General features: G+C 37.9%; 7 protein-coding genes across 12 annotated transcripts; 2 read left to right on the plus strand and 5 right to left on the minus strand.

Annotated features, from left to right (window-relative positions):
• Window positions 1–2: 2 nt before the first annotated feature.
• On the minus strand, window positions 3–1,719 carry LOC103314092 (sialin-like). Of its 3 annotated transcripts, none has more exons than XM_015982897.2 (6): window positions 1,609–1,719; window positions 1,393–1,568; window positions 509–1,349; window positions 221–459; window positions 151–172; window positions 3–96 (listed from the first exon to the last, which is right to left on the minus strand). In XM_015982897.2, the coding sequence occupies exons 1-6, from the start codon at window positions 1,640–1,642 to the stop codon at window positions 14–16; spliced, it is 1,395 nt and encodes a 464-aa protein (XP_015838383.2). In that variant the 5' UTR covers window positions 1,643–1,719; the 3' UTR covers window positions 3–13. The 3 variants fall into 3 exon arrangements, with proteins under 3 accessions (XP_015838383.2, XP_064213727.1, XP_008197219.2); XM_064357657.1 differs by having other exon boundaries at window positions 4–114; XM_008198997.3 differs by having other exon boundaries at window positions 14–172.
• On the minus strand, window positions 1,691–3,449 carry LOC656962 (sialin-like). Its single transcript, XM_008198970.3, has 5 exons — window positions 3,335–3,449; window positions 3,112–3,293; window positions 2,532–3,069; window positions 1,941–2,491; window positions 1,691–1,896 (listed from the first exon to the last, which is right to left on the minus strand). The coding sequence occupies exons 1-5, from the start codon at window positions 3,366–3,368 to the stop codon at window positions 1,729–1,731; spliced, it is 1,473 nt and encodes a 490-aa protein (XP_008197192.2). The 5' UTR covers window positions 3,369–3,449; the 3' UTR covers window positions 1,691–1,728.
• Window positions 3,345–6,930, plus strand: LOC656872 (sialin). The gene is given in 3 exon segments (XM_064357661.1): window positions 3,345–3,426; window positions 3,470–3,654; window positions 5,539–6,930. Coding segments are annotated over 3 exon segments (1,353 nt in total). The 5' UTR covers window positions 3,345–3,401; the 3' UTR covers window positions 6,682–6,930.
• On the minus strand, window positions 6,883–10,517 carry LOC656782 (putative inorganic phosphate cotransporter). Its single transcript, XM_015982894.2, has 4 exons — window positions 10,221–10,517; window positions 8,664–9,689; window positions 8,375–8,613; window positions 6,883–7,130 (listed from the first exon to the last, which is right to left on the minus strand). The coding sequence occupies exons 1-4, from the start codon at window positions 10,255–10,257 to the stop codon at window positions 6,975–6,977; spliced, it is 1,458 nt and encodes a 485-aa protein (XP_015838380.2). The 5' UTR covers window positions 10,258–10,517; the 3' UTR covers window positions 6,883–6,974.
• Window positions 10,518–10,632: 115 nt separating this feature from the next.
• On the minus strand, window positions 10,633–15,840 carry LOC100142465 (sialin). 3 transcript variants are annotated; one of them, XM_008198969.3, is made up of 6 exons: window positions 15,683–15,840; window positions 12,141–12,322; window positions 11,554–12,091; window positions 11,209–11,508; window positions 10,923–11,161; window positions 10,633–10,874 (listed from the first exon to the last, which is right to left on the minus strand). In XM_008198969.3, the coding sequence occupies exons 1-6, from the start codon at window positions 15,798–15,800 to the stop codon at window positions 10,704–10,706; spliced, it is 1,548 nt and encodes a 515-aa protein (XP_008197191.1). In that variant the 5' UTR covers window positions 15,801–15,840; the 3' UTR covers window positions 10,633–10,703. The 3 variants fall into 3 exon arrangements, with proteins under 3 accessions (XP_008197191.1, XP_015838376.1, XP_001809051.1); XM_015982890.2 differs by lacking the exon at window positions 15,683–15,840 and adding an exon at window positions 14,802–15,028 and having other exon boundaries at window positions 12,141–12,377; XM_001808999.4 differs by lacking the exon at window positions 15,683–15,840 and adding an exon at window positions 14,802–15,027.
• Window positions 15,841–17,779: 1,939 nt separating this feature from the next.
• LOC656700 (zinc finger protein ZFP2) lies at window positions 17,780–20,222 on the minus strand. Its single transcript, XM_963209.5, has 3 exons — window positions 19,893–20,222; window positions 19,558–19,838; window positions 17,780–19,210 (listed from the first exon to the last, which is right to left on the minus strand). Exons 2-3 carry the CDS (start codon window positions 19,834–19,836, stop codon window positions 17,822–17,824), a joined length of 1,668 nt encoding a protein of 555 aa, XP_968302.3. The 5' UTR covers window positions 19,837–19,838; window positions 19,893–20,222; the 3' UTR covers window positions 17,780–17,821.
• A 901-nt stretch (window positions 20,223–21,123) lies between these two features.
• LOC100141640 (uncharacterized) lies at window positions 21,124–22,964 on the plus strand. Of its 2 annotated transcripts, none has more exons than XM_001807958.4 (4): window positions 21,124–21,246; window positions 21,876–22,341; window positions 22,395–22,556; window positions 22,611–22,964. In XM_001807958.4, exons 1-4 carry the CDS (start codon window positions 21,206–21,208, stop codon window positions 22,938–22,940), a joined length of 999 nt encoding a protein of 332 aa, XP_001808010.3. In that variant the 5' UTR covers window positions 21,124–21,205; the 3' UTR covers window positions 22,941–22,964. The 2 variants fall into 2 exon arrangements, with proteins under 2 accessions (XP_001808010.3, XP_015838436.2); XM_015982950.2 differs by having other exon boundaries at window positions 21,130–21,246; window positions 21,882–22,341.
• The last annotated feature ends 2,553 nt before the right edge of the window (window positions 22,965–25,517 follow it).

A 25,517-nucleotide genomic window follows, 5' to 3' on the forward strand; every position in this document is an offset into this window, starting at 1 on the left:
TGGTGTGATTATTTTATTGGGGAACTATAAAACTACTAGAGGGGCTTGGGTCAACTTCGGTACTATTCCAGTCCTGTTCATCGGTCGAAACTAAAGCTATGAAAAGTATGTTGGCTACGAAAATAACAATCAAGTGCAGCCAAAACACACCTTTCCATTCTTCTAATGTGTCCTGAAACGAGTTTTTGGAACTTTTCGGCAAAAATTTCTACGGTACTACATGTCTCATGTGATTTTCCATAACTTCCGGTAAAATAACCCAAGAAAGGGACGCCACAACATTGGCAAATCCCATAATAACGCCGCTATAATTCGGTGCGATTTCGAGACTGTTGGCCCAAGTACCAGCATAGTAACAGCTCATTGTTGCCAAAGCCGAACCAACGGTAACACTAACTGTGGTTTTATTACAACCAGAATACGCAGCACTCAGTGTAAAAATGCCAGGTCCCACCAAACCTAAAACACATTAGGTCCCGTGTTTTTTGACACCAAGTACCAAAAGTACCAAAAGTCGAAAAAATTATCCTGAGATTAATCAACGAAACCACTTCTTTTTTGATCAAATAATCGACCAAGAACCCAAAAAAAACAACCAGTACTGCCATGGTCAGGTAAGCGTAGATGAGCAGGGAGGCGCTTTCGGCAAAATCAAGCCTGATCACCTGGTTGAGGTACTCAGGGATGTTGACCACCATGACAAACCATATCCAGATGTGCGCCACATGGGCGAAAATCAGCGCCCAGACTGGGCCACTTTGCATAATAGATTTCCAAGGTATGGGCTTAGCCCCAAGAGTGACACTCGAGCCTAGGTTTCGTTCCAGAAAACCCAACTCGTCCTGAGTGACAAATCGGTTGTTCCAAGGGTGTGAGGAGCACAACAAGTGGAAAAAAACCGCCCAGACGAGGGCAATTGACCCGTAGATGTAGTAAACAGCCGCCCAACTGCGCGTGGTGTAGACGATCCGGTGTGTGGCCACGTTGTTTACAAGAGATGCGAAAACAGTGCCACTGTATACCACTGCAGACAACTTGCCTCTGTCACACAGTGGTACCCAATAACTCATGATGGAGTTGATGCTGGGGAACAAGGACGCGCTGGCTAGTCCAGCGATTATACGCAGAACCGCCACCAAAATGTAGTTCCCGTTCGAGATTTTGATCAAACTTGGAGTTACAATCGAATTGATGGCTGCCGCCAAGGTACTGACACTTAGGATGGTTTTGCCACCGTATTTGTCCGAAATAACGCCCGCGGGGATCAAGAACAGCATGTAGCCGATGAAGAACGAGCCTCTGGTTAGTTTAATGGCTTTTAGGTCCCAGGAGTACAACGTCTTGGAGATCTGGGCACGGTTTAGTAAGCTGGGAGTAAATTGGGGTACTTACTGGGACAAACGTCCAGTTGGTGGTTCGGTTACAGGCCGAACTGGCGCTGGGACCAGTTGTAAGTGGTACCGCAATGTGCGGTAGCACCTTCACGGGCATTATAAGGATGATATAAGAGGAGTAAACTCCAATAAAGAGCATGAGAGCCGTGACGTAGCGTTGGGGCAAACAGGAAACTTTAGAAAAGGATTAGGAGTTGGGGAAATTGTCTGTTACCTTTTTTTTGTTGGAGCGACTCAGAGCTGTCCATATTGACAGGTTTGGGATTTTTGACTTTCCAAAAATTTCGAAAAAAAAATAGATTTTAAACAACGTTTATTTTTACGCTACAAATTGTTATCGCTGCACACTTTCCTCACTATAGGCCGAGTACGTGTCTTCGTTATCAAGGCCCAAGTTCCATGGTTGTTCCTCAGCCGATCCAAAAAAAACAAAGAGGATGTTTGTGAACGCCAGGATGAGCAAATGTGTCCAGAAAACGTACATCCACCCGTAGATACTTTCCTAAAAGAGACTAAATCCCAGGCTTGCGTTTACCGGTGTAGTACCTTTTTGGTGAAAGTATCGGCAATAAGCGGTGCTACGATGCCTGGCAATGCCCCAAGCCCATTGGCCAGTCCCATGATAATCCCACTGTAATTCGGCGCCAAGTCAAAGCAATTGACCCTAGTACCGGCGTAGTAACAACTCATGGTACACAAAGCCACGGTGAAGATCATAATGGCTGTGTTTTTGTTACAACTGAGGTAACCGTCGTAACCCGCGGCTACGATGAAAATGCCCGGACCCATGGCCCCAAACGTGGTGAAAGCTTTCCGTAGCGTTGTGGCTTCAATGATGTTGCGGTTGATCAAGCAGTCGGAGACCCAACCCATGAAAATGGTCGTCAGACTCATGAACGCATACGGAAGGGAGGCCATGAGATCACTCTTCAGGATATTTATCTTGAGGACGTCCTTGAGGTACTTGGGGAGGTCCTGGGCCATCCCGTGCCAGATCCACGTGTGTCCGATCTGGGCCAAGACCAGCGACCACAACGGTAAACTTTTGAGGAGTCGCACCCACGGGATGGGTTTACGCCCGAACTGGACATGTCCAGCTGAAACCACAAATAAAACACTTTTCGCTTGGTCTTTTACCCAACTCTGTGCTCAAGTAGCGGAATTCTTTATGGTCCAAGTACCGGCAGTCTTGGGGCGAGGACGAGGTGAAAAGCACCCAGAACAGGAGCAGTACCATGCCCATGGAGCCGTAGAAGTAGTAGCTCGAAGCCCAGCTGTCCATAGCAATGATCAAGTTGTTGGTCACGAGATTGTTAATAGTGATGGACCACTGGGTCGCTGCGAAGATAATCCCGGTGATTTTACCACGGTCGCGTGCTGGGCACCACTGGCTGATGATGCTGTGGGCGCTGGGGAAAATCAGCCCAATGCTGATGCCCATTAACACCCTCATGCACGAAACTAGGATTATTTGGCCGTTGGTTTTGCGGTAGATTATGGGTGTGACTAGGGTGGTGAAGGAGGAAACTACGATGGCGGAGGTCATCACGTGTTTGCCACCATACAGGTCGGAGATGATCCCGCCAGGGAAGTGGCCGATGAAGTAGCCGGCGAAGAAACAACGCGCCGTGATTTTCTGCTCCAGTGGCGACCAAGGGAACACCGGGTCGTGGAACTGGATCAGGATTAATATTTCAGTACCGTTGGTACTACTTACTTGCTGCAGGGATTTGTTGGCTGCTGGCGGTTCCGGACACTTGCTAATGTTCCGTTTGGCGCCTTTCGGCTTCACGACCATGTGTTGGTAGGCTTTTGGTACGAAAATGCGCAAGTTGTAGATGGTGGTCAGGGCGCACATGGTCATAAGGGCGATGACGTAGCGTTGGGGGATGAAACAAACTTGAGTTTATTAGGGGAAGGTTTCACTCTTACCGACTTACTCTTGCTCGAACTGAGGTGGTACCGGTGTTCCATGATTTGACACGACTTGTGACAAGTGTGTCAAAAATGGAAGACTCAAAGTTGGACAAAAGTAAGTCAAAAAATGGGCTTCTTTCCTAATAAATAATAATCAGAAGGTTATTTTATACCGCAACGCTACGTTGTTGCCGTTTTGACTATGGTGGCACTTACTGTTGTCTACATGATGCGTATTTCGGTACCAGTGTCCAGCAGACACATGGTCGCACCCATGAATGCCACACGAGCGAATTTTAGTACCTGTCCGGAGCCATCACCAGTCGTTAAGACTTCGTACCATGTAAGTACCATTTTTTTTGGTGCAAAACCAAATTGGTGTTTTTTTTGTTTTTTTTCTGACCTGACCTGACCTGACCAACATTTTTAAAGTAATAAAAGTGCTAAACTTCTGTATTATTTATTGAGTCTCCGAAAAATTTAAATTTTTAAAATTTGGCGGTAAACTTGACCTTCGATTGCTTTCTTGCCATTTTTTCTGACAAACTTTTCTACACATAATAAAAATGAGTAATAATTGTTATAATTAATTTCAGCAAGCCTACAAATAAATGTATGGTGTAGGTACTTAAGCAATTTCTTCGAACTTTTTTATGTAATTTTTATTTTATTTTGTTTCAATATTTCGAGGAGTTTTATCTCTATTTTTTTATTTTCTGTTAGAAATGCGTTCTTACGCTAGAATGTGATTTTTTTCTCGATTCGACTTCGAAAACGGGAAAAAGTAATTGTTTTGCACACGTTTTATATTTGTATATTTAATTTTTTTATATTTATTTATGTTTTATCCACCACTTTTGTTTGTAAATTGCAAAATACAGTCAGTTTTATTTTTTTAAATACTACATTTTAACACCATAGTGACATTCGTTTTGAAGTAATAACAACTTTTATATTTTTTTAAATAAAAAAAAATTAAAATTAAAAACAAAGCAATCAAAATTAGTAAAATAAAATAAAAATAAAATAAAGAAAGTTATAAAAGTTAATGAAAGTATTATTTTGTTCTTTATTTTATATGGAATGATTGTTTTTTGTTAATTTTTTTTGTATTTATGTGTCATATTTAGTATTTTCATCCTAATTATATAAAAAAATATAAAAAATAATTGCAAATAAAATAAGTCGGGGACAAAAACCTAACACCTTTTATGTTTCACTCTTTTATTTTATAGTTTTTTTTATTTGTTTTTTTATTAGAAAAATAATGATATGTACTTTCTAAAACAGTAAACAAAAATGTCGATCTGTTCGAGCATTTTTTTGAATAGTAACCAATAACAAAAATGTGGTTGAGTCTGTACTCTGTATAAAGATTTAGCCGATTTTTGCGTTAATTTATTGTTCTAGGGTCTGTTTCTAAACTCTAAATGTTCGAAATTATTTTTTTTATTAATTGGTTAAGTTTCTTAACACTAAACTTATTACAAGATTTGATTAACAGAATTCTTCTGTTAGACATAAAGTTTAAACTTCTGCCCTATTTTATTCCAAAAAATCTAAATGCCCTTTTCTCTCAAGGTCTGAAATAAAAAATACGTCGGTTTTATTAATAAAGTTAATAAACTGTTATAAATGCTAAAACATATTTTATTCCAATCTAACATCAGGTCTCGGAAAAATATGGTAATTTTTGAAAAGTTTCTACAATATTTTACATATTCTTACTTTTTCACTTGTCTTATACAGGATGAGTCTTGTAAAATACTTTTAACCGAATTACTTCAATTAAAATACTAAAATGTGTTTGTTTTTAAATGATTCTCATCTAGTCGTCTGTGAATTTACCATGTAAAATGAGAAAATGCCGCTTCGTAGAACTAATGATAGGCTTTAGACATTAAATATAACCATTTTCTATTTAATTAAGTCTCGAATTTGGAAATAAGCTACGAAAATAAAAGTGTTTTTTTGGACAGTGTAACAATTTAGTTACATTTTAAAGAAAATTAATCAAATTTCAGAACTGACAGATTTGACATTCATTGGCAGAGGATTCAATTGAGTAGAGCGGCACAATTTTTTTTACATGTAATTCAATTTCAAAGTTAACTAGATGAAAACACAACGAATATTTTTTTTATTTTGGAGCTAAGGCGGCAATTTTTTTATTAAATTTTGCACAGAACAACTTAAAATCATTATTTTTTTGCGAATGGTGTTTCAGATCCAAGACATCGTGTTCCCATGGTCTACTCAAAAGCAGCTCATAATAAAACATTGCTTCTTTGCCGGCTATTTCATCGGCCACTTCCCTGGTGGGATTATCTCTGACTTGTACGGTGGCAAGCACGTAATGAGTGTTGCTATCTTGGTATCATCTCTTATCACTCTCCTCACACCCATCGTGTTTAAAGCAATCAACGGCGAGCTGATCCTAGTCTCAATCACAAAAGTATTGCGAGGGATTAGCATTGGGATGATTTTCCCAAGCGCCCATAGCATCATAAGTCAATGGTGCCCAGCACGCGACCGTGGTAAAATCACTGGCATTATCTTCGCAGCTACGCAATGGTCCGTCACTATTAATAATGTAGTGACCGAGCATTTAATCATGACCATGGAGAGCTGGAGCTCCAGCTACTACCTCTACGGATCCATGGGTGTGGTACTACTCCTAGTGTGGCTCCTTTTTGCCTCGTCACACCCAGACAATTGCCCGTACTTGACCCAGAAAGAATACAACTACTTGAAGGGAGAACTAGGTAAAAGACCAAGCAAAAAGTGATTTATTGTGGTTTTAGCCGACCATGTCCAGTACGGCCCTAAACCGGTCCCATGGGCACGCCTCCTCCAAAGCCTACCATTGTGGTCGCTGGTTTTGGCCCAAGTTGGCCACACGTGGATCTGGCATGGGCTTGAGAGAGACCTCCCTAAGTACCTTCGGAATGTCCTCAAGGCCGATATTTTGCACCGGGACCTCATGGCCTCCATCCCGTACGCGTTCATGGGCCTGACGACCATTTTCATGGGTTACGTCTCCGACTACTTGATCAATCGCAACAACTCCACAATCACAACGCTACGGAAGGCTTTAACGACGTTTGGGGCCATGGGTCCGGGCATTTTCATCGTAGCTGCGGGTTACAACGGTTACGTCAGTTGTAACCGAACCACAGCTGCGATCATTTTCACGTTCGGGTTGTGTGTAATGAGCTGTTACTACGCCGGGACACGGGTGAATTGTTTCGATTTGGCGCCGAATTACAGTGGGATTATTATGGCACTGGCTAACGGTTTTGGGGCTTTGCCAGGGATTGTGGCTCCGGAAGTTACAGCAATTTTCACGAAACCCGTAACACGTCCATAAACACACCCAATAAATTTATTATAATTTTTTTTTTTTGGTAGGCAAGTGTGTATGGTTGGATGTTTGTCTTCTGGATCGATTTGGGTGTGTTGGCGGTTACTAACATGGTTTTTGTGTTTTTTGGGTCAGCTGAGGAACAGCCATGGAATCGGGCGAGTGGTGCTGAGCTCGACGAAAATTACAGTCAAGAAAGTACGGAAGCGAATTGAAATGTCGTTTATTAAAGACAATAAATTACAATAAATAGCAGTCTAAGTGTTAGACAAATTTTGGCACAATTTTATACAAAATTGCTATTTTTCGGCCTCTTTGCCACTCTCCAGGTCAGAAGAATTGGGTTCGTTCCACCATTGTTGCGTTGCGCTTCCAAATATCGAATAAATCACACTCGAGACCATGAAAATAACGAACGAGATCCACATAACGATGCGCCATTCGCTCATAGTGTGCTAAAATTAGTTAGGGATTTTATTTTTAATTTTTTAATTAAATAAATGTTAAAAATAATGTTTTTTGATGTAAAAATGCTTTACTCCAAAAAATGTAAATGCGCTGTTGACATTTTCTATTTTAAGAACTAAAATGAGACAATTTGTAAAATTAGATATTAAAATTAGTAGACAATGAGAAAAATTAGTAATTTTTGACTAATTAGCAATTTCATAATGTTTTATTCACAATGACTTTAAAAAATCTGGTAAATTTTCGGATTGCTTATTTTCTGAAATATCCAAGATGGCTTGTTTTAAAAAGTCACTCTATATAGTAAACCAAGTTACAAAAACCAATATTTCTTAATTTTCTCATTCTTACAATGCAGTTTTTAATTTTTCAATAATTAATTCTTTTATAGATCCTTTCATAAATTTTTGGGATTAATTTTTCACCAGTAGAATAAAAAATTCACCAAGCGCCATTATTTTAATCCGCAATTAAATGAGTGATTAACTGGCCACGTCCAAATTTATTGGTCCATTAGCGTCGTTAACTTTTAACAACGAATTAAATTTTAACAGAGCTTTCTATAAACGCCCTAAAAAGCAGTTTATAGAAGCGTCATTTTAATCCGCCATTAAATGCGTGATAACTGGTCACGTGTCCAAATTTATTGGTTCATTAGCGTTGTTAACTTTTAACAACGATTTAAATTTTAACAAAGCTTTTTGTAAACTGGCTCTAAAAACCGGTTTAAAGAAGCGTCATTAATTTAATCCGCAATTAAATGCGTAATTAACTTATCACGTGTCTAAATTGAAGTAGTTTAATTGATCTATTCAAGTAGTTAACTATTAACAACGAATTAAATTTTAACAGAGCTTTCTATAAACCGGTCCTAAATTAAATAATCATAATTAAAATTTCTAAATTTAACTTAAGTTAAGATAAACATCTCTAATAATTTAATATTTTTTACAAATAAAAAAATTCGTATTATGATAATTAAATTATGAAAGAATGAAAAAAAAAACCTGCGATGAGCAGGAAATAGATATCTAACTTACGGGAAATAATTTTGAAATATTAGGAAAAATTTTGAGGAAATCACGGGAATTCAGGAGAAATCAGAGAAAAACAAAAAAAATCTGGAAAAATTTTGCAGAAATCAGGGGAAATCCTGGGAAATCAGGAAAAATCAAAGCAACTCTGGTGTACAAAATTTGGATTTGGGTTTACCCTTCGGTCAAAAACGTACATTTTCGGTCAAAGCTCCGGTCAGATAAGGGGTGATAATGCCCGTAATAGCCCCTATTCCATTGGTGATTGCCATGAGAGTACCAGCAAAATTCGGTGATAAGTCCAAAGCGTTGACTTTCATTCCGCAGTAGTAAGTACCCATGAAACCCATCCCGATGGTAAACATGTAAACTGCCATCATGCGGTCGCAACCCACATAGGAGGCTATGATAATAAAAATGGCCGGTCCAACAGACGCTATAATCAATTTTAATAAGTTATTTGAAACAACAAATGGACAATAGTACCAACTACTGTGAAAAATTTTCGCGCAAAAGTTAAACCAATCAGTTTTCTGCGAATAAGCCAGTCACAGACAAACCCACTGATCATGGAAACAATCCACATGACGGCATACGGCAAACTGGACCATAGCCCATTTTCGTCCACTCTGAACTTGAGTACGTCCTTCATGTACTTGGGTAGGTCTGTGACCATGGTATAAAAACCCCAGTCGTGCCCAATCTGGGCGGCTACCAACGCCCATAAAGGCACTGACGTGAAAATGGCCCTCCATGGTATAGTTTTCTTCTCATTGGTGACCCCTGATAGTTCTGTTTGCAAGTACTTCAGCTCACTTTCCTTGATAAAAGGGTGCGATTGTGGGTCAGAGTAGCACAGCAGGAACCACAAAACAACCCATAAAACCCCCAAACCCCCAAAGAGGTAAAACACACTTGACCAGTCTTCCGTGGCCTTGATAAGCGAACCACTAATAAAATTACTAATAATGGTACCAATCTGCCCACCGGCATAGACCAACGAACCCATTTTGGCCCGCTCATGCAGTGGTACCCACTTTGCTAGGAGCGTGTTCAAGGCTGGGTAGGTGGTACCTTCACCCAACCCCTCGACCAGACGTAGTACCACCAAAGCAACCCAATTGCCCCCACTGGCGTGAATCACCAATGGGGTGATTAGGGTAAAAAACGCAGTTGAGAGAATGCCAAGACCTAAGGTGTACCGCCCACCGAACTTCTCCGCAAGGATACCACCCGGCAAATGGGTGATCAAGTACCCCCAGTAAAACGAGCTTAGAATCAAGCCTTGGGTCGACTCGCTCCAATCGTAGAGCTTGTCGGGGTCAGTGATGGTCGAGGAGTTCGTGATCCCATCGTCCGATGGGCAGGAATCTGGGTTGTTTGCCTGGGTGGTGTTCGGGGGAAGTACCATTTCGGTGATGGCGACCGACAAGGACACCCGCATGGTGTAGGCGTTGACAATGGCGAGGAAACCCATAATGCCCATGATGTACCGTTGGGGGATAATAAACACTAAAAGCGGGATTAATCTAGATTATCAGAGATTGCATCAAGTGGGCTATTGTTTTGCAAGTGTTTGACATGTGTCGAGTAATTGACAATAAGTTTTGTGGTTTTTCCAATTATTTAAATTTGAAATTGAAAAAATGGGGACCATTTTTAATTAACTGTAGCTTTTACCGTTAAGATAACCGGAATATTTGACCCAAATTAACTAACCAAATAAATTTAGCCGAGTAATTAACAATAAGTTTTGTTGTTTGTTTCTAATTATTTTAATACGAAATTGGAAAACATTAGGATTAAAAAACTGTGACCTTTACAATTAGGATAACCGGAATATTTAACCCAAATAAATTTAGCAAAGACATTTTTGACTTGTTTAGTTAATTTGTTTGTTTCACCAAAATTATAAATTTAAATTTGACGAGGTAAAAATTAATCAAGCAAACAGCAAGACACCGTCGCATGTTTTTCCATTAGAATCCAAAAAGTGTTAATTGTTTTCAAGGCCAACGCGATAAGGGTGACCAAAATACCCACGTCTGGCAATTTTCGTCCTCCATGTCTCTTCGACCATTTTGAAAAACTTAAATATCACAGTCAGAATCACAGCACAACAAACACTAAGAGAATTTTCTCATTTCTGTACCGTTTTATAGTTTATCCCTGTTTTTATCAGGTATTATTCCGTAATTGTTTACAGATAGATATATAGTAACCACTCGAGCGATAGTTATGTGTTAACGCACTACACACGAAAATCGCCAACTATGTTAATTGAAAAGGAAATTGCTCTCTCACTCGATAAAAAGTGAATCAAACCATTAACTAATTGCAAAATCGCAAACCCGTCCAAAAGGGGGTCACCTGATCCAAGCTGGCTGTGGCTTATCGTGAAATCAAGTCACCTGTGATTAACTTCTCGTAATCTCACACAATAATAAGACTCAAATCTCTCAAAAACTTTATTTTTTACTTAAGTTACAATAAATAATCACAATTCGCAGTCTATAAATCACAAAATCACGCCTTTTCGGCACTTTGTTCCTTCCTCAAGTCCATTTCCTTCTGGTCGGTCAGGTCCTCGTTCCAGCTCTGTACTTCCCCGCTTGCAAAAACGACGAAAATCAAGTTGGTGACGGCAAAAACGCCGAACGCGATCCAGAAAACGACCCTCCATTGCATCAAAGTGTGCTAAAATTTGGTACCACCAACTGTGTGACCTTGAAATGGGTGACTTACGTCTTCGGTTAAGGCGCCGACCAGATATGGTACTATGATCCCGGTGATGGCCCCGATTCCGTTCACGATGGCCATAAGAGTACCAGCAAAATTGGGTGCCAAGTCCAACGCATTGACCTTCATACCACAATAGAACGAACCCATGAAACTCATGGCAATGGTGAACATGACCACGGCCAAGTCGCGATCGCACCCAGAATAAGAAGCCGCAATTATGAAAATTGCCGGACCCATGGATGCTACAACACAAAATTGATGGGTGGTACCATTACAACAATTGTAGTACCAATGGTTGTGAAGATTTTCCGGGCAAGAGTCACACTCAGATAGCGTTTGGCCACCAAATGGTCACACACCCAGCCCGAAGTCATGGAAACCAACCACATGAAAATGTATGGTACCGACGACCAGACCCCATTCTGGGCCACGTTGAACTTAAGAACGTCTTTCATGTACTTGGGCAAGTCCGTAACCATGGTAAAGAAACCCCAGTCGTGCCCAATCTGGGCCGCAATCAGGGCCAGAACTGGGGCAGAGGTCATGATGGAGTACCATGGTACTTGGCGTTTTTTCCGCGTCACATGGGCTGGAAAAATCAACTAGTACCAACACCACCACGATGGGAACCAACCTATGTGCTTGCGAAGGTACTCCTTTTCCTCGTCGCTGATAAATGGGTGCGTTTCTGGGTCAGGGTAACACAGTACCATCCAAAGGAACACCCAAAGAATGGCCAAAGCCCCAAAAACGTAAAACACCGACGCCCAATCTTGCGTTACGGAAATCAAAGCACCACTGATGGCATTTCCGGCAACGGTACCAATTTGCGAACCGGCAAACACCAAAGTACCAATTTTTGAACGCTCATGGAGTGGTACCCACTGAGCTAGCAAAACGTTAAGTGCCGGGAAGGTGGTACCTTCACCCAAACCCTCGATAACACGCACGAAAACAACCCAACCCCAGTGCCCATCAGAGGCGTAGATAACGAAAGGGGTGATGAAAGTGAAAATGGCAGTGCAAAGTATCCCAAGACCTAGTGAGTACTTCCCCCCGAAACGTTCCGCGATCATACCGCCCGGGATATGGGTTATTACGTACCCCCAGTAGAAGGAACTCAGAATTAAACCCTGCTGGGTGCTTGTCCATGGGTACAACTTGTCGCTGTTCTGAAGACAGTCATGGGGTTTGGGCGAGTCGTGGTACTATGGTACTTACCGTAACGCTTGAAGTGTTAGCGAGAGAACCGGGACAGGAATCAGGGTCGTAATGGGTTGATGCTTTGCTGGGTTCGACCATTTCTGTTATGGCCACGGAAAGGGTGACGCGCATGGTGTAGGCGTTCACGATGGCCAGGAAACCCATCACGCCCAGGACGTACCGTTGAGGGATGAGAAATACTGAAAGTGAGGGTTGATAACCGGAGTGGAATTTGGTGTTGACGGAGAGATTGAACTATCGGAAGATACGTAGTCAGGTTTTTTCCGACGGACCGGATTTTTTGAAAACAAAATTTTAATTTGGCGATTTTTTGCTAGAGTTCATGACATGGTCCAGGCAATTTAATTAATTAAATTAAATGATTTGTAAAAATACGTTTTTTGTACCAAACTGCTTAACGCTCGAGTGCCTTTCTGTCTCGGCCTTCAATCTCGATAAAAAAATATCTAACATAAAAATAGCAATTTATTTAAAAGTTTGTATATATTTGTCTTTTTCTTCTGACCAACATTTCTGGAATAACAAAAGTGCAAATTTTTTTTATATTCTTCATCGAATGAAGAAAATGTAAACTATGAATCGTTCTTAACGCTTGAACGCCATTTTGTCTCGACCTTCGGTTGTTTCTCACACTTTAAATACACATAAAAAGTATGATTTTATTAAAAGTGTGTAAGCGTGTAATGAAAAAATGATAATTTTGCCTTGATTAAATTTTTCCTTTATTTTTCTGAGGAGCTTTAGTTTAGATGATAAAAATACGAGATAATTGTTAAAGTTTCGTCTAATCTACATCAGCAAGCCTCCAAAAATATAATGCACTTGAGCAATTTTTTCGAATTCTTTTATTTAGAAGTGTTTTAACATTTTCGTGTTATTTTTTATTTTCTATTAAAACGTCAACTGTGACATCGCACATGATGACGTTATTGCGTTCGTTAATATGTCCATTAAAGCATCAAAATAAAGATAAATTATAAAAATAATTATTACTTTATCAACCCCATTTGTTTGTAAGTTGCAAAATAAGATGTTTTTTTTGTCGTGTTTTGCATTCATTTATTCTTCTATGGCCTGTTTCTAAGTTTTAGCCAAAATCGTCAATTTTCGAAATTGTTTTTCTCATTTATTAATTGGTGGCTTTTTTAACATTAAATTCCTTAACGTATTTCATTATAACACATAATTTTTCTGTTTAGATTTGTGTCCAATTTCAAACCAAAAACTACAAATGCTATTTTCTCTCAAGGTCTGAAAAAGAATGTGTATTCGTTTTAACAATTTGACAAACTTTTCTGGAGTTAAGAAATAGTAATAAATGCTAAAATATCTTCTATTCCTATTTTACATCAGTTTTTCAAAAAATATGGTTATTTTTTGAAATTTTTTACTGCATTATTTTATATATTCTTGAGTATTTTTTTACTTGTCTATTTACTTTTTGTTTTATTTCTTTTGAAAAAGTCGAAGACAAAGTAGTTAAAATACTATTAAACGTGAGCTAATCACAACCAATAAATTTTTAAGTTTCTGTAGATAGTAAAATTTTTTTAATTATTTTTTTGTACAAAATAACATTTTTAAGCAGCGATTTTTTTTCAGAAATGAAATAATTTTTCGGCAACTTAATATTATGGAAATGTTCGGAAAATTAAATAATTTAAGCCCTTTAAACTCTTAAAAATTTTATTCAAAATTCAGGGATAGGTTATCATAAATTAAAAATTGCATTTTTAGATCTGATGATGGCTATATAAAGCCGAAACAGCTGTAATCAAATTTGAATAAAAAATTTTTTTGTCTAAATTATCAAATTTTTCGAACTTAAAACTAATTAATAAATATTAATTATGAGTAATAGAAAAATTTTGAAAAAATTCACATATTTAGAGGATCGAATAAAGTATTAATAGCAAATGCTGATTTCTGTGCGATAATTTTTTTTAATTATTAAATTTTCATTTTCATAAGAGCAAAAGTGTCCACGTGCATAAAAGTCTTGGAAATGTGATTTATATAATTTATTCCTTCTTTAGAAAAAAATTCTGAATAGATTTTTTAGTTATTACTCACAATTTTTACAAAATAAATACAAAAAATAAAAATAAATTTCAAAATTTTTCAGTTCCAAATCAAAATTGTAGTTTATACGTCAATTTTTTACATTTTTCATTGATGACCCGACTTTTATCAGTTAGGTATAAACAGTTCGTGATAAGGCAACATTGCTCACAAGGCCAGTGTCGCACTTTTCGCCCAATTTCCATTGCATTCCTCAAAGCCCCAAATCGCGAAATTTTCACTTGATTACATTCCGCTCACGTACAACTCTATACGCAGCTGAATTATTTAATAATTTTGTAACAAACTAACGTCACTCTAATAACTGACGTGAAACACGTGCCACAGCGAAAGCACATTCCCAATTGGCAAATCCGCTTTCCTTCACCTTGAAAATCCAATCAGAAGAAAAAATTCCCATTACACGTTATTGGATTTTAATTGAGAAAATAAATTATTATTGTTGCCTCAGTTCGGAGAAAAAATTACAAAAACGGGAAGATATTAAATTTTCAAGAACAAGTGAAGGTGTAGTTAATTAATTCCCATGACGGAAAAAACTAATTAATTATAATTTCAAATTAAAAAAATACGTACGTTTTGAGACGTGCAGCCGCCATCCTGTCAACATTTTGCCACTTTTTCGAAATTTCGCAAACGCTTAAGTCATTGCCAATGCCAACCGCGATTGTTATTTTTTCAGTACGACCCAAGTTTTAATTATCGAGCTGTCAGTGTGACCGCAGTACTGAAAATATTAACTTGACGTGCTCGCTTTATATTATGACTTAAAGGTCAACGGATTTCTCTCGCAAAAGATGTTACGCACAGATTACCAATTATTTCGCCTATTGTTTCCGATAAAACTGTCATCGGTCTAGTGTGCCGTGATTTTTGACAATCTCGCGCCAAAAACTGTCAGTTGTCCTGGTAACACGATTTGCGCCAAAATGTGTCAAATGCGCGCGTTGCCTGGCAACTTGACGGTAATTATTCGGAAACATTCCGCGGTTGGGAAATTTTGATAAATCACGAAGAATCAAGTGGGCTTAGGCGCATTATCGATTTTTCTATTGTTTCGATCGATCGATCAACAGGTGATAAGGCGAATTTTCGTGCGTCTTGTGTCAAAAAATTTGACGTATGGGAAACCAGGCCAACGATTTATTTGTTTTTGTGAGCGTTTAATTAAAGTGGATTGTTGTTCGAAAACCGCAATTTTCAATAATTCATTCAATGATAATGAGCGTAATAAAAAAGCCGTAAAAACGCAGTTTTAACCATTTCTAATTATTTGGATTGGATTGGAAACACGCGTTTGTCACATATTTTTCTACAGTTTATTGCTTCGTTTGAATGGGAAAACTTGGCGAAAATTTCATTCAGGCCAAGGTTTTCGCGGAGCACGAGATGCATTTTCGATGCGATTTGTCCCTCGGTTTTTCACACTTCATTGGCTTGGTATTAGTGGCACTTACAGTTCCGGTCGTTGGATTTTTGCGATTCGAGGAGATAGCTGGATTCGTTGACGGACGTCATGGTGGCTTTCGGACGCCGATTTTCCAGCAAAATTTTGTAAACGTTGTAAATAAACATCACGATCCATCACTTCACTTGGAACAAATGGAATCGTACGTACGACGGTCGGAAATTTGAAAATTTCCGTTGTTGACATGGACGCTGACCCTTTATCACTTGGGTGAAGCTTCACCCAGTTTTTCGCCGATAACGCAAACGGAAGAGAATTGTTATTGTTTTCAATATTATCAATTTACCACACGCTGAGGCACGAAAACTGACCAAAAACTATAAAAAATTCATTGATCAAGTGGCCGCTGGTCAGGCCAGAAGCGCGAAATGTTGATTGTGACGACAGTTTGGCTTGAATTTCCCGCTAATTTTTTTTCCTTTTGGGAAATTTTTTTGTATTGTTTTTTCTTTTGAGACATTTTATTTTTTGTATTATTCTAACTATTGTACTTTTTTGGGTTTTTATTTCCGACATTTGAAAGATTATACAAGGTGTGTTAAAATGATTTTCATCTACTAAGTTGACTTTGAAATTGGTTTACATGTAAAAAAATAAGCGGTTCTATTCAAATAAATCAAAAATTTCCTTAAAAAACAACTAAAACTGTAGAAAAAATCCAGAGACGACTACATGACAATCATTATAACACAGCTTGTACCTGACCAAATCTAAAATTCTATAAAGTTTCTATCTTGCAGAAACTTACCTATGATTTTTTCTATTGATTAAAGCTTATATAACTATTAGAAAAAAATATCTTGTTACAGATGCTAATTTTTGCAATTTTTTGTTTAACTAATAAAACACGCGAAATAAAAAAAAACACTAAAAAAGTTTAATTTTGTAATTTCTGCTCTACAATAAAATAAAAAAATGAAATAAGATTTTTCCGGGTATTTTTCAAAATCGTCTATTTTGCTATTTTGATTATTAAAAAAATTAAAATGCACCACATAAAAAAAACTTATTAAAAGTTGAATCCGAGGTAAAATTAAACAAATTAAAAACAATTAAAACAACTTAAAAAAACTTTGCTACTTTCTGCATCTCCTAAAATAAGAATTGTTATTCGATAACCCTTGGTTTTTAGCATACATTCAGCACAATTTAAACAATTTCTTTGAAAAAATCCAGCTTCAAAAAAAAACAAGTCAAGACAACTTCAAGAACAAGTCAAGACTTCGAAGCTTATGTTTGCATAAATTAGACTTTTTTTTTATTTTTGTTACAAAATAAGTGTACTTCGGTTTACTCAAAAGAAATATGGCGAAAAATAAAAAATTTGAATTCGTTTGTTGGTTTTCTGTATCGACAAAAAATCTATGAAATAAGAATTTTATTTTTATTTAAATTATTACTTTATTATTATTATTATTATTATTATTATTATTATTATTATTATTATTATTATTATTATCTTATTTGAATGTTTTACTTTATTTATTTTTTTATTGTAACAAAATATTTGGAGATATGTTTTTTTACAAGATGTTTATTTCTTATATAAACAATTATTTGAAAATTTTTAGTTTTCCTTAAAACTTTTATTTCTTTGTTAAAATTTTGTATTATCTAAATTTTTGTCTCTGTAATTAAAAAAAAATAAAACTTTGTGTGTTGAATGTTAAAAAAAAATGTTAAATTGCTGAGAAAATTAAAATCCTAAAGCATTTTCACGTGTCTTCATTTTCATTTGATTTTTTCCTCGTTTTTTTGCGAAATTGTCACGAAAATTACATAAAATCGCCAGTAAAGGTGTGTTTAAAATCAATAAAATGTTTTATTATTAAACAGATTTGTGTATTGTTTTAAAGCTTTGTTTTACCAGAAAAAAAACATTAGTTATTATTACTTCTATTCCAAAATAAATGATCAATTTTACTTAAAAGTTAATTCGTTATTTAATTTTTTGCATTGCTTCGTTTATTGGTTGAAAACTCGGCGCCCGTGTTTACCATGGAAACAATTCTATTGCCATGTCAACGGTAACTAAGGAAACTTAAATTGTTTGGAGAATTTAAGGAATAAATTAAAACTCGCCAAAAATTGTAAAACATTTATTAAACTGATTAACACAAAAACAAGATTAAACCCCCTCCTCCCCCTCGATGATTTCGATATTGGGGGCGGCCTCCAACCCCAGGATAATATCCTCCTCGTTGACAAGTATCGAGCTGGCGGCTTCCAACTCCTCATCCGCCCCCGACTCGCCCTTCCCCTTATCGCCCTCTTGTTCATGTTGTTGCTTCAAATGGTCCTTCAAGGCAAAGGCCCTCGAATAAAGCGCGCCACACATCCAGCACTCATATTTCAGATTATTGTTGGTTTTGTGTGACTCCATGTGGGCCCTTACCGAGTAAAGGGACGCAAAGGGCCGATTGCATTCGGTGCAAGTGAACGGTTTCGTGTGACTGTTTTTATGGCCAGCGAGTTGCACCCCCGTTTTGAAGGCCTTGGGGCAGTAAGGGCATTGGTAGGCCCTTACGTCCGAATGCGTGAGCAGGTGGTGGTTGTAGACGCTGTGCGACTTGAACCTTTTCCCGCAATGGGTGCACTGGTAGGGCCTGGTGCCCGAATGGGTGCGCATGTGAAGGGTCAAGCAGTAGCTGACCCGAAACGCCTTGCCGCAAATTTCACACACGTGCGGTTTTTCCCCGGTGTGGATTCGCTCGTGTTTGACTTTCTCGTGCGGCCTCGCGAACCTTCGGCCGCAGAACTGGCACGCATATGCCCTTTTTTGACACTGGTTGAGTAAGTGTTCGTTGAGGGCGTCGTACGTAACGAAGGGTTTTTTGCAATAGGAGCAGGTGAATTTTTTGTTATTCGAGTGGGCCTTGATGTGCATTTCGAGGTTAGATTTCGTGTGGAACTTCCGGTTGCAAATGTCGCAATTGAAGCCGTTTTCCGGGCGATGCGACTCCAAATGAACCGCTTCGTACTCTTTATCGTACGTTTTGTTGCATATTTTGCAAATGAACATTGGCCGCACCTCCTCGTCGTGATTGGCCGGCGTGTCCGCGTGGCGCGCTTTGATTGGCTCGTGCATGCGCCGGTGGAGGCGGAGCGACTTGAACGTCGGGAAATTGGTGTTGCAAACCTCGCAAATGTAAATCTCCAATGGATTGGAGGGTTTTTTGCACTCGTGAGGTTGGTAAACACCGTCCAAATGCGGGACATACATGTCGCATTCGTCGCATTTACTGATCTCGATCAAGCGCTCTGTGTTCGGAGGTTCTGATGCATTGGCGTCGTCTTGCATCCAGAATTTGTCGATTTTTACGAATTTTCGGGTGTATGGACGGCCGTCTCTGTCTTTTACGTCCACCTGGCCCACAGTTGCCGATTTTTTCAAAGGTGGAACCTGGAGGGAATCCCCGGTGAGGGGATCCCCCTCCAGGTCGGGCTCATCCGGGTTTAGGACGAAAATCGTGGTTCCGTCTAGCGGGACTTCCCCGCAATCGGCGTCCTCTTCTTCCTATTAAAAAAAACGTCAAAATGGCAGTTGCTACGACAACAAACTGGTTTTTATTTTACTTATTTTATTTTTTTATGTTATTCTAATTCAGATTTGGATAATGATACAAAAAAATTAATTCTCTCAAATAAATCTTTCTTTAATTAATGCAAAACTGTCATAAAAAACTGAAAATAAAAAGCTGTATTTTTTGCAAAAAAAAATGACAGGGGGACAGGGGCGGCTGTGGGGCCAAACAAACGCAAACTTTATCCAGTTACCATAGCAATGACAAAAATGGCGGCGTTGCTATGGCCGGAAAGTTTTTTCCAAAAAAATAAAAAATACTAAAACTAAGTACTAAGTACCAGAAGTATTTCCTGGCCCTCATGACTTTGGCGCAAGTGTTCGTCGATGTCGTCCAAATGCAGGTCGCACATTTGGCAGTAGTACTGTCCCTCGGCTGGGGCGTCGCCCCCTTGACAGTCGTTGTCGTCCAAATGTTGGGCCAAATCGGCCAATTTTTCGAATTTTTTGCCGCATGTGGGACATAGCAAATTATCCAAAATGGTCAAAATATGGTTTTTGAGAGTGGCCGCCGTCTCGAATGTCTCGTGACAGCACAGGGGGCAGTTTAAAATTGCCATTTCTGCAAAAGGGGGCTCGAAATTCAAATCGACTAAATAAATACATAACTTCATACCCTTTGACACAAACGCGAAGTTGGATGTTGGCCAAAATGGCGGTTTGACGTTTAGTTTTTACTTGGTTATTTTGGGGCTCACGGGCCTTGTGGTTTCATTTCTTCGTTTTTTATTATTAATTGAGTAACAGCTAAGTTTTTGACGCCTAAAGAGTGGTTAACAGCTGTTTTTCTAAGTGTCAAGGTCACACAACTATAGATAAAACGACACTAGCGACATTTGGTTTAATAATCAGTGGGAAATTTGAATACTTATTTTATTTTATAGCCATTTTTGGCACAAATTTTAGTTCGAAATAGATAATATTGAATGCTGCCTTTACGCTTTTGCTTCTATTTTAAAACGATTGCGAAAGAATTTTGTAAAAAATCGAAAAATTCGCTTGTGGGGCCACTGGTGGCAAGGCGTCTAACTAAGTTGACACAATAAATCAATACGCATTTCTGCAGACAACCCGTAAAACAAGTGATTGTTCAATGAGTTACATAACTAAATTAATTTCTAAGCTCTTATTTAGCAAAAATTCATTTATTGCCCAAATTTTCTTAAAAAGTAAGCCAATAAATTACAGAATTATGCCAAAAATGACATTATTTTTGCAAGTTTTGAGGATTTAAACACATTTTTGGACCAAAAATCAAGTTTTTCTTCCAGTTTTTATAAAACTCGAACAAAAAAATCACCAAATTTGGTCGAAAATGACCAAAAATTTACCTTTTCTAAGCGTTTATTTTGCAAAAATTTAATTATTGCGCAAATTTTCTTAAAAATTAAAAAATCACAGATTTATATCAAAAATAACATTTTTTTCTGTTTTTATTAATCTAGAACAAAAAAACATCTAATTTGGAAAAATTTACTGTTTCTAGCTGTTTATTTAGCAAATGCGCAAAATTTCTTAAAAAGTAAGTAAGTAAAATTACAGAATTATCTTAAAAAAAACAAGTTTTGAGAATTTAAACATGTTTTTAGACTAAAAATCAGGTTTTTTTTGTTTTTATTAAACTAGAACAAAAAAATACTAAATTAGGTCGAAAATTTACATTTTCTTAGCATCTTAAAAAATACATGACGAAGCGCAAATTTTAAATAACTTTTTTTTTTTATTTTTTATAAAAATTTTATCAGTTTTCCTCAGTTTGATAAAAATGCAAAGCTTAACATTTCTGCATTTTTCTCTCAAAAAATTAGTGATTTGTATAATGGTATTCTAATAGAGAACAAAAAAGTGGGCAAGTTACGACACACGTGTGTTTTTTGTGCTGCATACCATAGGTTACATAAGTGGTGTTTGTTAGCTAAGAATAATTAAATGGAATTAAATAATTATAGAAATGGTACAAACAACGACAGGTGAATATCATTTATTGTTTCCAGCGTTATATCAACGGAAAATCGCAAATGATTGTGTAAGGTTATCAAAAATTTGGGCGCCACCTATGCGCTAATCCCGGAACAAGTTTTAAAAAGCCATGATTTGAAAAATTTTAATTGAAACAAGTGAAGCGTTTCACTGCTCGTGATTTATGTAATAATTAGAAAGAGTTTGAATTTTTGCAATTTTTTTGGCCTTTTTATTCATTTGCAACACTTTTACCTTAATTGCATGCGTTTTTTCCTTGTAATTAATGTTTAATAATAATAATGTCATTAAGCGCGACATGGTTAGCCATGACCGCCATTTTGTTATCATCATGTACCATAAAAAATCGGTTCATCGACTCGCATTTACATCATTTAACTGATTTTTTCCTCCATCCTTGTCCCTCACGTGACGAAAAGCGACTTTTACTTTTACAATTTTCCGGCCAATGGCCGGCCGACATTTTTCACATTCCGGCCGATGATAGTGAGAGTTCACGGTCACGTGACCACGTGATCAGGAAGTCCTCACTCTCCTCCACCTCAAAACCGTTTTTATTCCTCTATTTCATTTCACTTTCAAACGAGAGAGTGATGAATTGCCAACTTTCATTCGAAAGTTCCAGACGGTCGGTCGTTTTCCTCGGGAGTCCCCTGACTGACATCACGGCCAACGTCGATCGAGAATTTTTACGAAAATACAACCTCGAGCCTGATAATGCGTACGTCGTTGACGAAACGCGTCGCCCGATTTTTGACGAAATTGGCGAAACGGCAATTCAAGTTGGCGGCAGTGTTACCAACACAGTCCGGATGTTCGCCAAATTGAGGGGATTCCCCGAACTTGTGACCTATTTAGGCTCAGTAGGCCTAGACGAAAAGGGCAAATTTGTGAAAACCGAGCTGGAGAAAGAGGGCCTAGGGCGCGATTTGACCGAAATCGCCGAGGGAAGTACCGGAAAAGTGGCGGTTTTGGTTTGGGAGACTACCCGGACTTTGGTCACCGACTTGGGGGCTTCCCGGACTTTTTCGCTCGACGAGGACAAGTGGGACAAAATCACCCGATCATCATTTGTTTATTTCTCCGTACTTAATAATTTTGCCAGTTAGCGACTTTTTGTATTAATTGCACTATTTAGGGATTTTTTATCAGTGTTTCCTTCCCGTCCCTTGTCCGGATTGTGGAACAAACGGACAAAACAATTTGTTTCAACCTGGGGGCGCCTTTTTTGTGCTCGAAATACCCCCAGGAAATGACTTATTTGTACAAAAATGCGTCTCTCGTCGTTGGGAACGAATCCGTAAAAAAATCCAATCCGGCCCTGAATCCGGTATGTTCTTCATTTGTTTTTTAGGAGCATCGCGCTTTCGCAAAGATAAACAACCTGGAGTCACATGATCTGCTCGAGGTCGTTATGGCAACAAACAAGTCGTTTCCCAAGTCACGTGTCGTTATAGTAACCCGAGGGGGCGGAACCGTGGTCGTGGTAACCGCCAATGGCTGGCAGGAATTCGCCGTTGGGTCGCTAAGCGACGAAAAAATCGTGGACACCAGTGGCGCCGGCGACGCGTTCATTGGCGGGTTCCTGGCCGGTTGGGTTGACGACGCCACTGTTGCCGACTGTGCAAAAAGCGGAATTTTGGCCGCGAGGCGTGTTATTCAAACTGTGGGATTTAACCTTTGACTTGAAATAAAATTTTGTCCCGGATGTGGTTTTTTTTATTGACGATGGGGTGAAAAATTTACGACCACGCCTTGTATAAGGTTTGCCTCATCATCACTTTCTCTTCTTAAATAGAACACGGCCGGCTTGATGATTTGGGCAAACACTTTTTTCGGGCGAAAATGACACAAGCGCATCAAGTGTGCCATTGGGTCAATTTTGAGGCGAATTTGTAACGAAACAAATGAATTATTCATATATGATTGTTTTTTGTGCGCGGTGACGTAACGACGCTGCGATGAACTTTTAAAATTCCTTTCAAGGTGAAGAAGTCGTGCTACAATTTAACAATAGATCACATGACGGGTTATTTATGCAAGGAATGGCAATGAAACTGTTGATTTTATGAAGAAGTGTCGTTTAGTTTAAAATATGAACGATAATTGGCAGTTCCGGGTATTTACCGGTTTGCTAATGCGAAAATAACACCGCACCAGGGATTTTGGCTCATCACACTTTAGGGAATTTATTATTAAATTACGATTTTTGTTACTTTTTTAATGACTAATTTAAATCATAATAGTTTTTCGTTGACTGCTTTTTTGTGTCAATATTAATAAAGAATGCTAATGGACCACATTAATACACTTTTTTTTATTATAATTTATAACATTCTTTTGGTGATTTTGGTGTTTAGACGTTTAATTCCTGCTTTAGAAGCTTTAAATCTTAAAAATAGGCTTTAAATCTTAGCAAGTGTGCATAAATTTGACTCAAAATGGTTCCTTGAGGTAAAATTTCTGTGGCTCCTGGCGGCCCAAGCCAGAGATTGCAAGAAATTGAACACAATTTCAGCGGTTTTTCATTATCGAATTAATTTCCTAAATAACTATTTGGTTGAGTTGCGTTAGTTTGAACAAAGGGCCGTCAAATAAGTTATGCAAACGGCGCATATCTCAAAAAATAATTAGTTATTGCTCGTTTTATTTGCACACAAATTGCGAAACGCGTGTGTAAACCCACCATTTATGTCACTTTCTACTTTAAAACGAGCAAACAAATCGCTTTTCATCTATTGTCCCGGTCAAATGTCACGGCCGTCCATAGGGCCCATCACCAGGTAAAATCGGCAGAGGTCAAGTCTGGCCGTCTCGATGGCTCTAACGACCTTGCCCGATAAACCGTCGCTTAATTTCCTTCCGTCGCCATTAACCGGCCAACTAGAGCCTGTAATTCATTCAGATTACTACAATTTTCGTTTTTTACGTACATGTGGGAGAAATGATATTATTAGAATATTGCATAAGCGCTTGTGCAATGGGAAAACGATGCATAATCGGCCTTGACTGAAAAATTTCCTCGTAATTCGTAGCAATTAACGTCTTCACATCCTTCTCGCGAACGCAATCCATTCATTCATCTGAAAAACGGATCGAGGGAAAAACGCGACGGGAATGCGGCTAAACTATAATTAAAACATTTCTTCCGATTAGATAACGAAGAACGTGAAGAAGCGAAGAAAGAAAATTTTCGCGACGAGACCGTAAACAATTATGAGGCCGTGTTTCCCCACCTCAGGCAAGGCAACGCGGAGACTTCGATGATCGATCACAGTGGCAACCAACTTTTACACGCTTACAAGGGAAATTACATTGTTACCATGGCAACGTACGCAAATGACACTGTAACCATGGAAATATTACATTCACGAATCCAAAAAATTATAACTTCTATTATAGCCAGAGCTTCAAAATTTTGTATAAGCTTCAAATCGACCATTTTGAGTTCAAATATTGAGTTCAAAATGGCTGAACTGTCGTAACGTTTAAAAAACTTTAAAATTTTAAACAATAACTACCTATTTTTACCGCATTTTTGAATTTGCTCCTTGAAACTGATTAAAATCAATTTTTTATGGAAATTTTCATTTGCATGGGCTTATTTAAAATATCACAGCTTCTAAACGCTTTACAAAAAGTAAATATTTTTTTTGTATTTAATAACCAAAAGTTTGAGGGGTCTTCTACAATTTTCAAAATTGCCAATTGTCAAAATGCAAGGCTGCTATGATTTTTTGAAAATGATGATCAAAAAATAATTATATAAAATTTTTTTCAAATGGAATGGCCCTGTTTTTTCAATGGCAATCATGAGAACGTCGATTTTCATGGACACTTTAATCAACACCTTTTATACATATCTTTGCAATTTTTGAAATAATCGCAAAAAACTGATTTTAGCTCAATATTTTTATTTTTAATCGAGTAATTAAGTATTAAACCATAATAAAAAATTATTGTTTTACTGCTTATTCGACAATGAACCAGCTAAAAACAAGATAAAAAGTTGAAGTTTGACACTAATTGTTGACCATTTTGCAAGGGCTGCTTGATTAACGTTGAAAATTATAAAGTAAAATTAATTTTTTGTAATTATTTCAAAATCTATAAGAGATAGATACAGTACATGTTGATAAAAGTCACCATAAATGTTAATGTATTTTTGATTTTCGTTAAATAGGGTCGATCTATTTGAAAAAACTGAGTTATAGCCGTTTTTTGATAACCATTTTGAAAAAATCATATTAGCCTTGAATTT

This window comes from Tribolium castaneum, chromosome 6, assembly GCF_031307605.1.
Source record: "Tribolium castaneum strain GA2 chromosome 6, icTriCast1.1, whole genome shotgun sequence".
NCBI lineage: Eukaryota > Metazoa > Arthropoda > Insecta > Coleoptera > Tenebrionidae > Tribolium > Tribolium castaneum.

What these genes read in the sequence shown, in the direction of transcription:
- LOC103314092 (XM_008198997.3), bottom strand. Translation starts at nt 1,642, where the DNA reads ATGGACAGCTCTGAGTCGCTCCAACAAAAAAAAG. An exon ending in GTCGCTCCAACAAAAAAAAG is followed by an intron (nt 1,569 to 1,608) that starts GTAACAGACAAT and finishes CCTTTTCTAAAG; the next exon opens with TTTCCTGTTTGCCCCAACGC. An exon ending in GATAATTTTTTCGACTTTTG is followed by an intron (nt 460 to 508) that starts GTACTTTTGGTA and finishes AATGTGTTTTAG; the next exon opens with GTTTGGTGGGACCTGGCATT.
- LOC656962 (XM_008198970.3), bottom strand. Translation starts at nt 3,368, where the DNA reads ATGGAACACCGGTACCACCTCAGTTCGAGCAAGA. An exon ending in CCACCTCAGTTCGAGCAAGA is followed by an intron (nt 3,294 to 3,334) that starts GTAAGTCGGTAA and finishes AATAAACTCAAG; the next exon opens with TTTGTTTCATCCCCCAACGC. An exon ending in CCGATACTTTCACCAAAAAG is followed by an intron (nt 1,897 to 1,940) that starts GTACTACACCGG and finishes AGTCTCTTTTAG; the next exon opens with GAAAGTATCTACGGGTGGAT.
- LOC656782 (XM_015982894.2), bottom strand. Translation starts at nt 10,257, where the DNA reads ATGGTCGAAGAGACATGGAGGACGAAAATTGCCAGAC. An exon ending in GAGGACGAAAATTGCCAGAC is followed by an intron (nt 9,690 to 10,220) that starts GTGGGTATTTTG and finishes TCCCGCTTTTAG; the next exon opens with TGTTTATTATCCCCCAACGG. An exon ending in AAAATTTTTCACAGTAGTTG is followed by an intron (nt 8,614 to 8,663) that starts GTACTATTGTCC and finishes AATTGATTATAG; the next exon opens with CGTCTGTTGGACCGGCCATT.
- LOC100142465 (XM_008198969.3), bottom strand. Translation starts at nt 15,800, where the DNA reads ATGTTTATTTACAACGTTTACAAAATTTTGCTGGAAAATCGGCGTCCG. An exon ending in CTAACACTTCAAGCGTTACG is followed by an intron (nt 12,092 to 12,140) that starts GTAAGTACCATA and finishes GACTGTCTTCAG; the next exon opens with AACAGCGACAAGTTGTACCC. An exon ending in GAAAATCTTCACAACCATTG is followed by an intron (nt 11,162 to 11,208) that starts GTACTACAATTG and finishes TTTGTGTTGTAG; the next exon opens with CATCCATGGGTCCGGCAATT.
- LOC656700 (XM_963209.5), bottom strand. Translation starts at nt 19,836, where the DNA reads ATGGCAATTTTAAACTGCCCCCTGTGCTGTCACGAGACATTCGAGACG. An exon ending in AGGGCCAGGAAATACTTCTG is followed by an intron (nt 19,211 to 19,557) that starts GTACTTAGTACT and finishes TTTTTTTAATAG; the next exon opens with GAAGAAGAGGACGCCGATTG.
- LOC100141640 (XM_001807958.4), top strand. Translation starts at nt 21,206, where the DNA reads ATGGAATTAAATAATTATAGAAATGGTACAAACAACGACAG. An exon ending in AATGGTACAAACAACGACAG is followed by an intron (nt 21,247 to 21,875) that starts GTGAATATCATT and finishes TTCATTCGAAAG; the next exon opens with TTCCAGACGGTCGGTCGTTT. An exon ending in TCGTCGTTGGGAACGAATCC is followed by an intron (nt 22,557 to 22,610) that starts GTAAAAAAATCC and finishes TTTGTTTTTTAG; the next exon opens with GAGCATCGCGCTTTCGCAAA.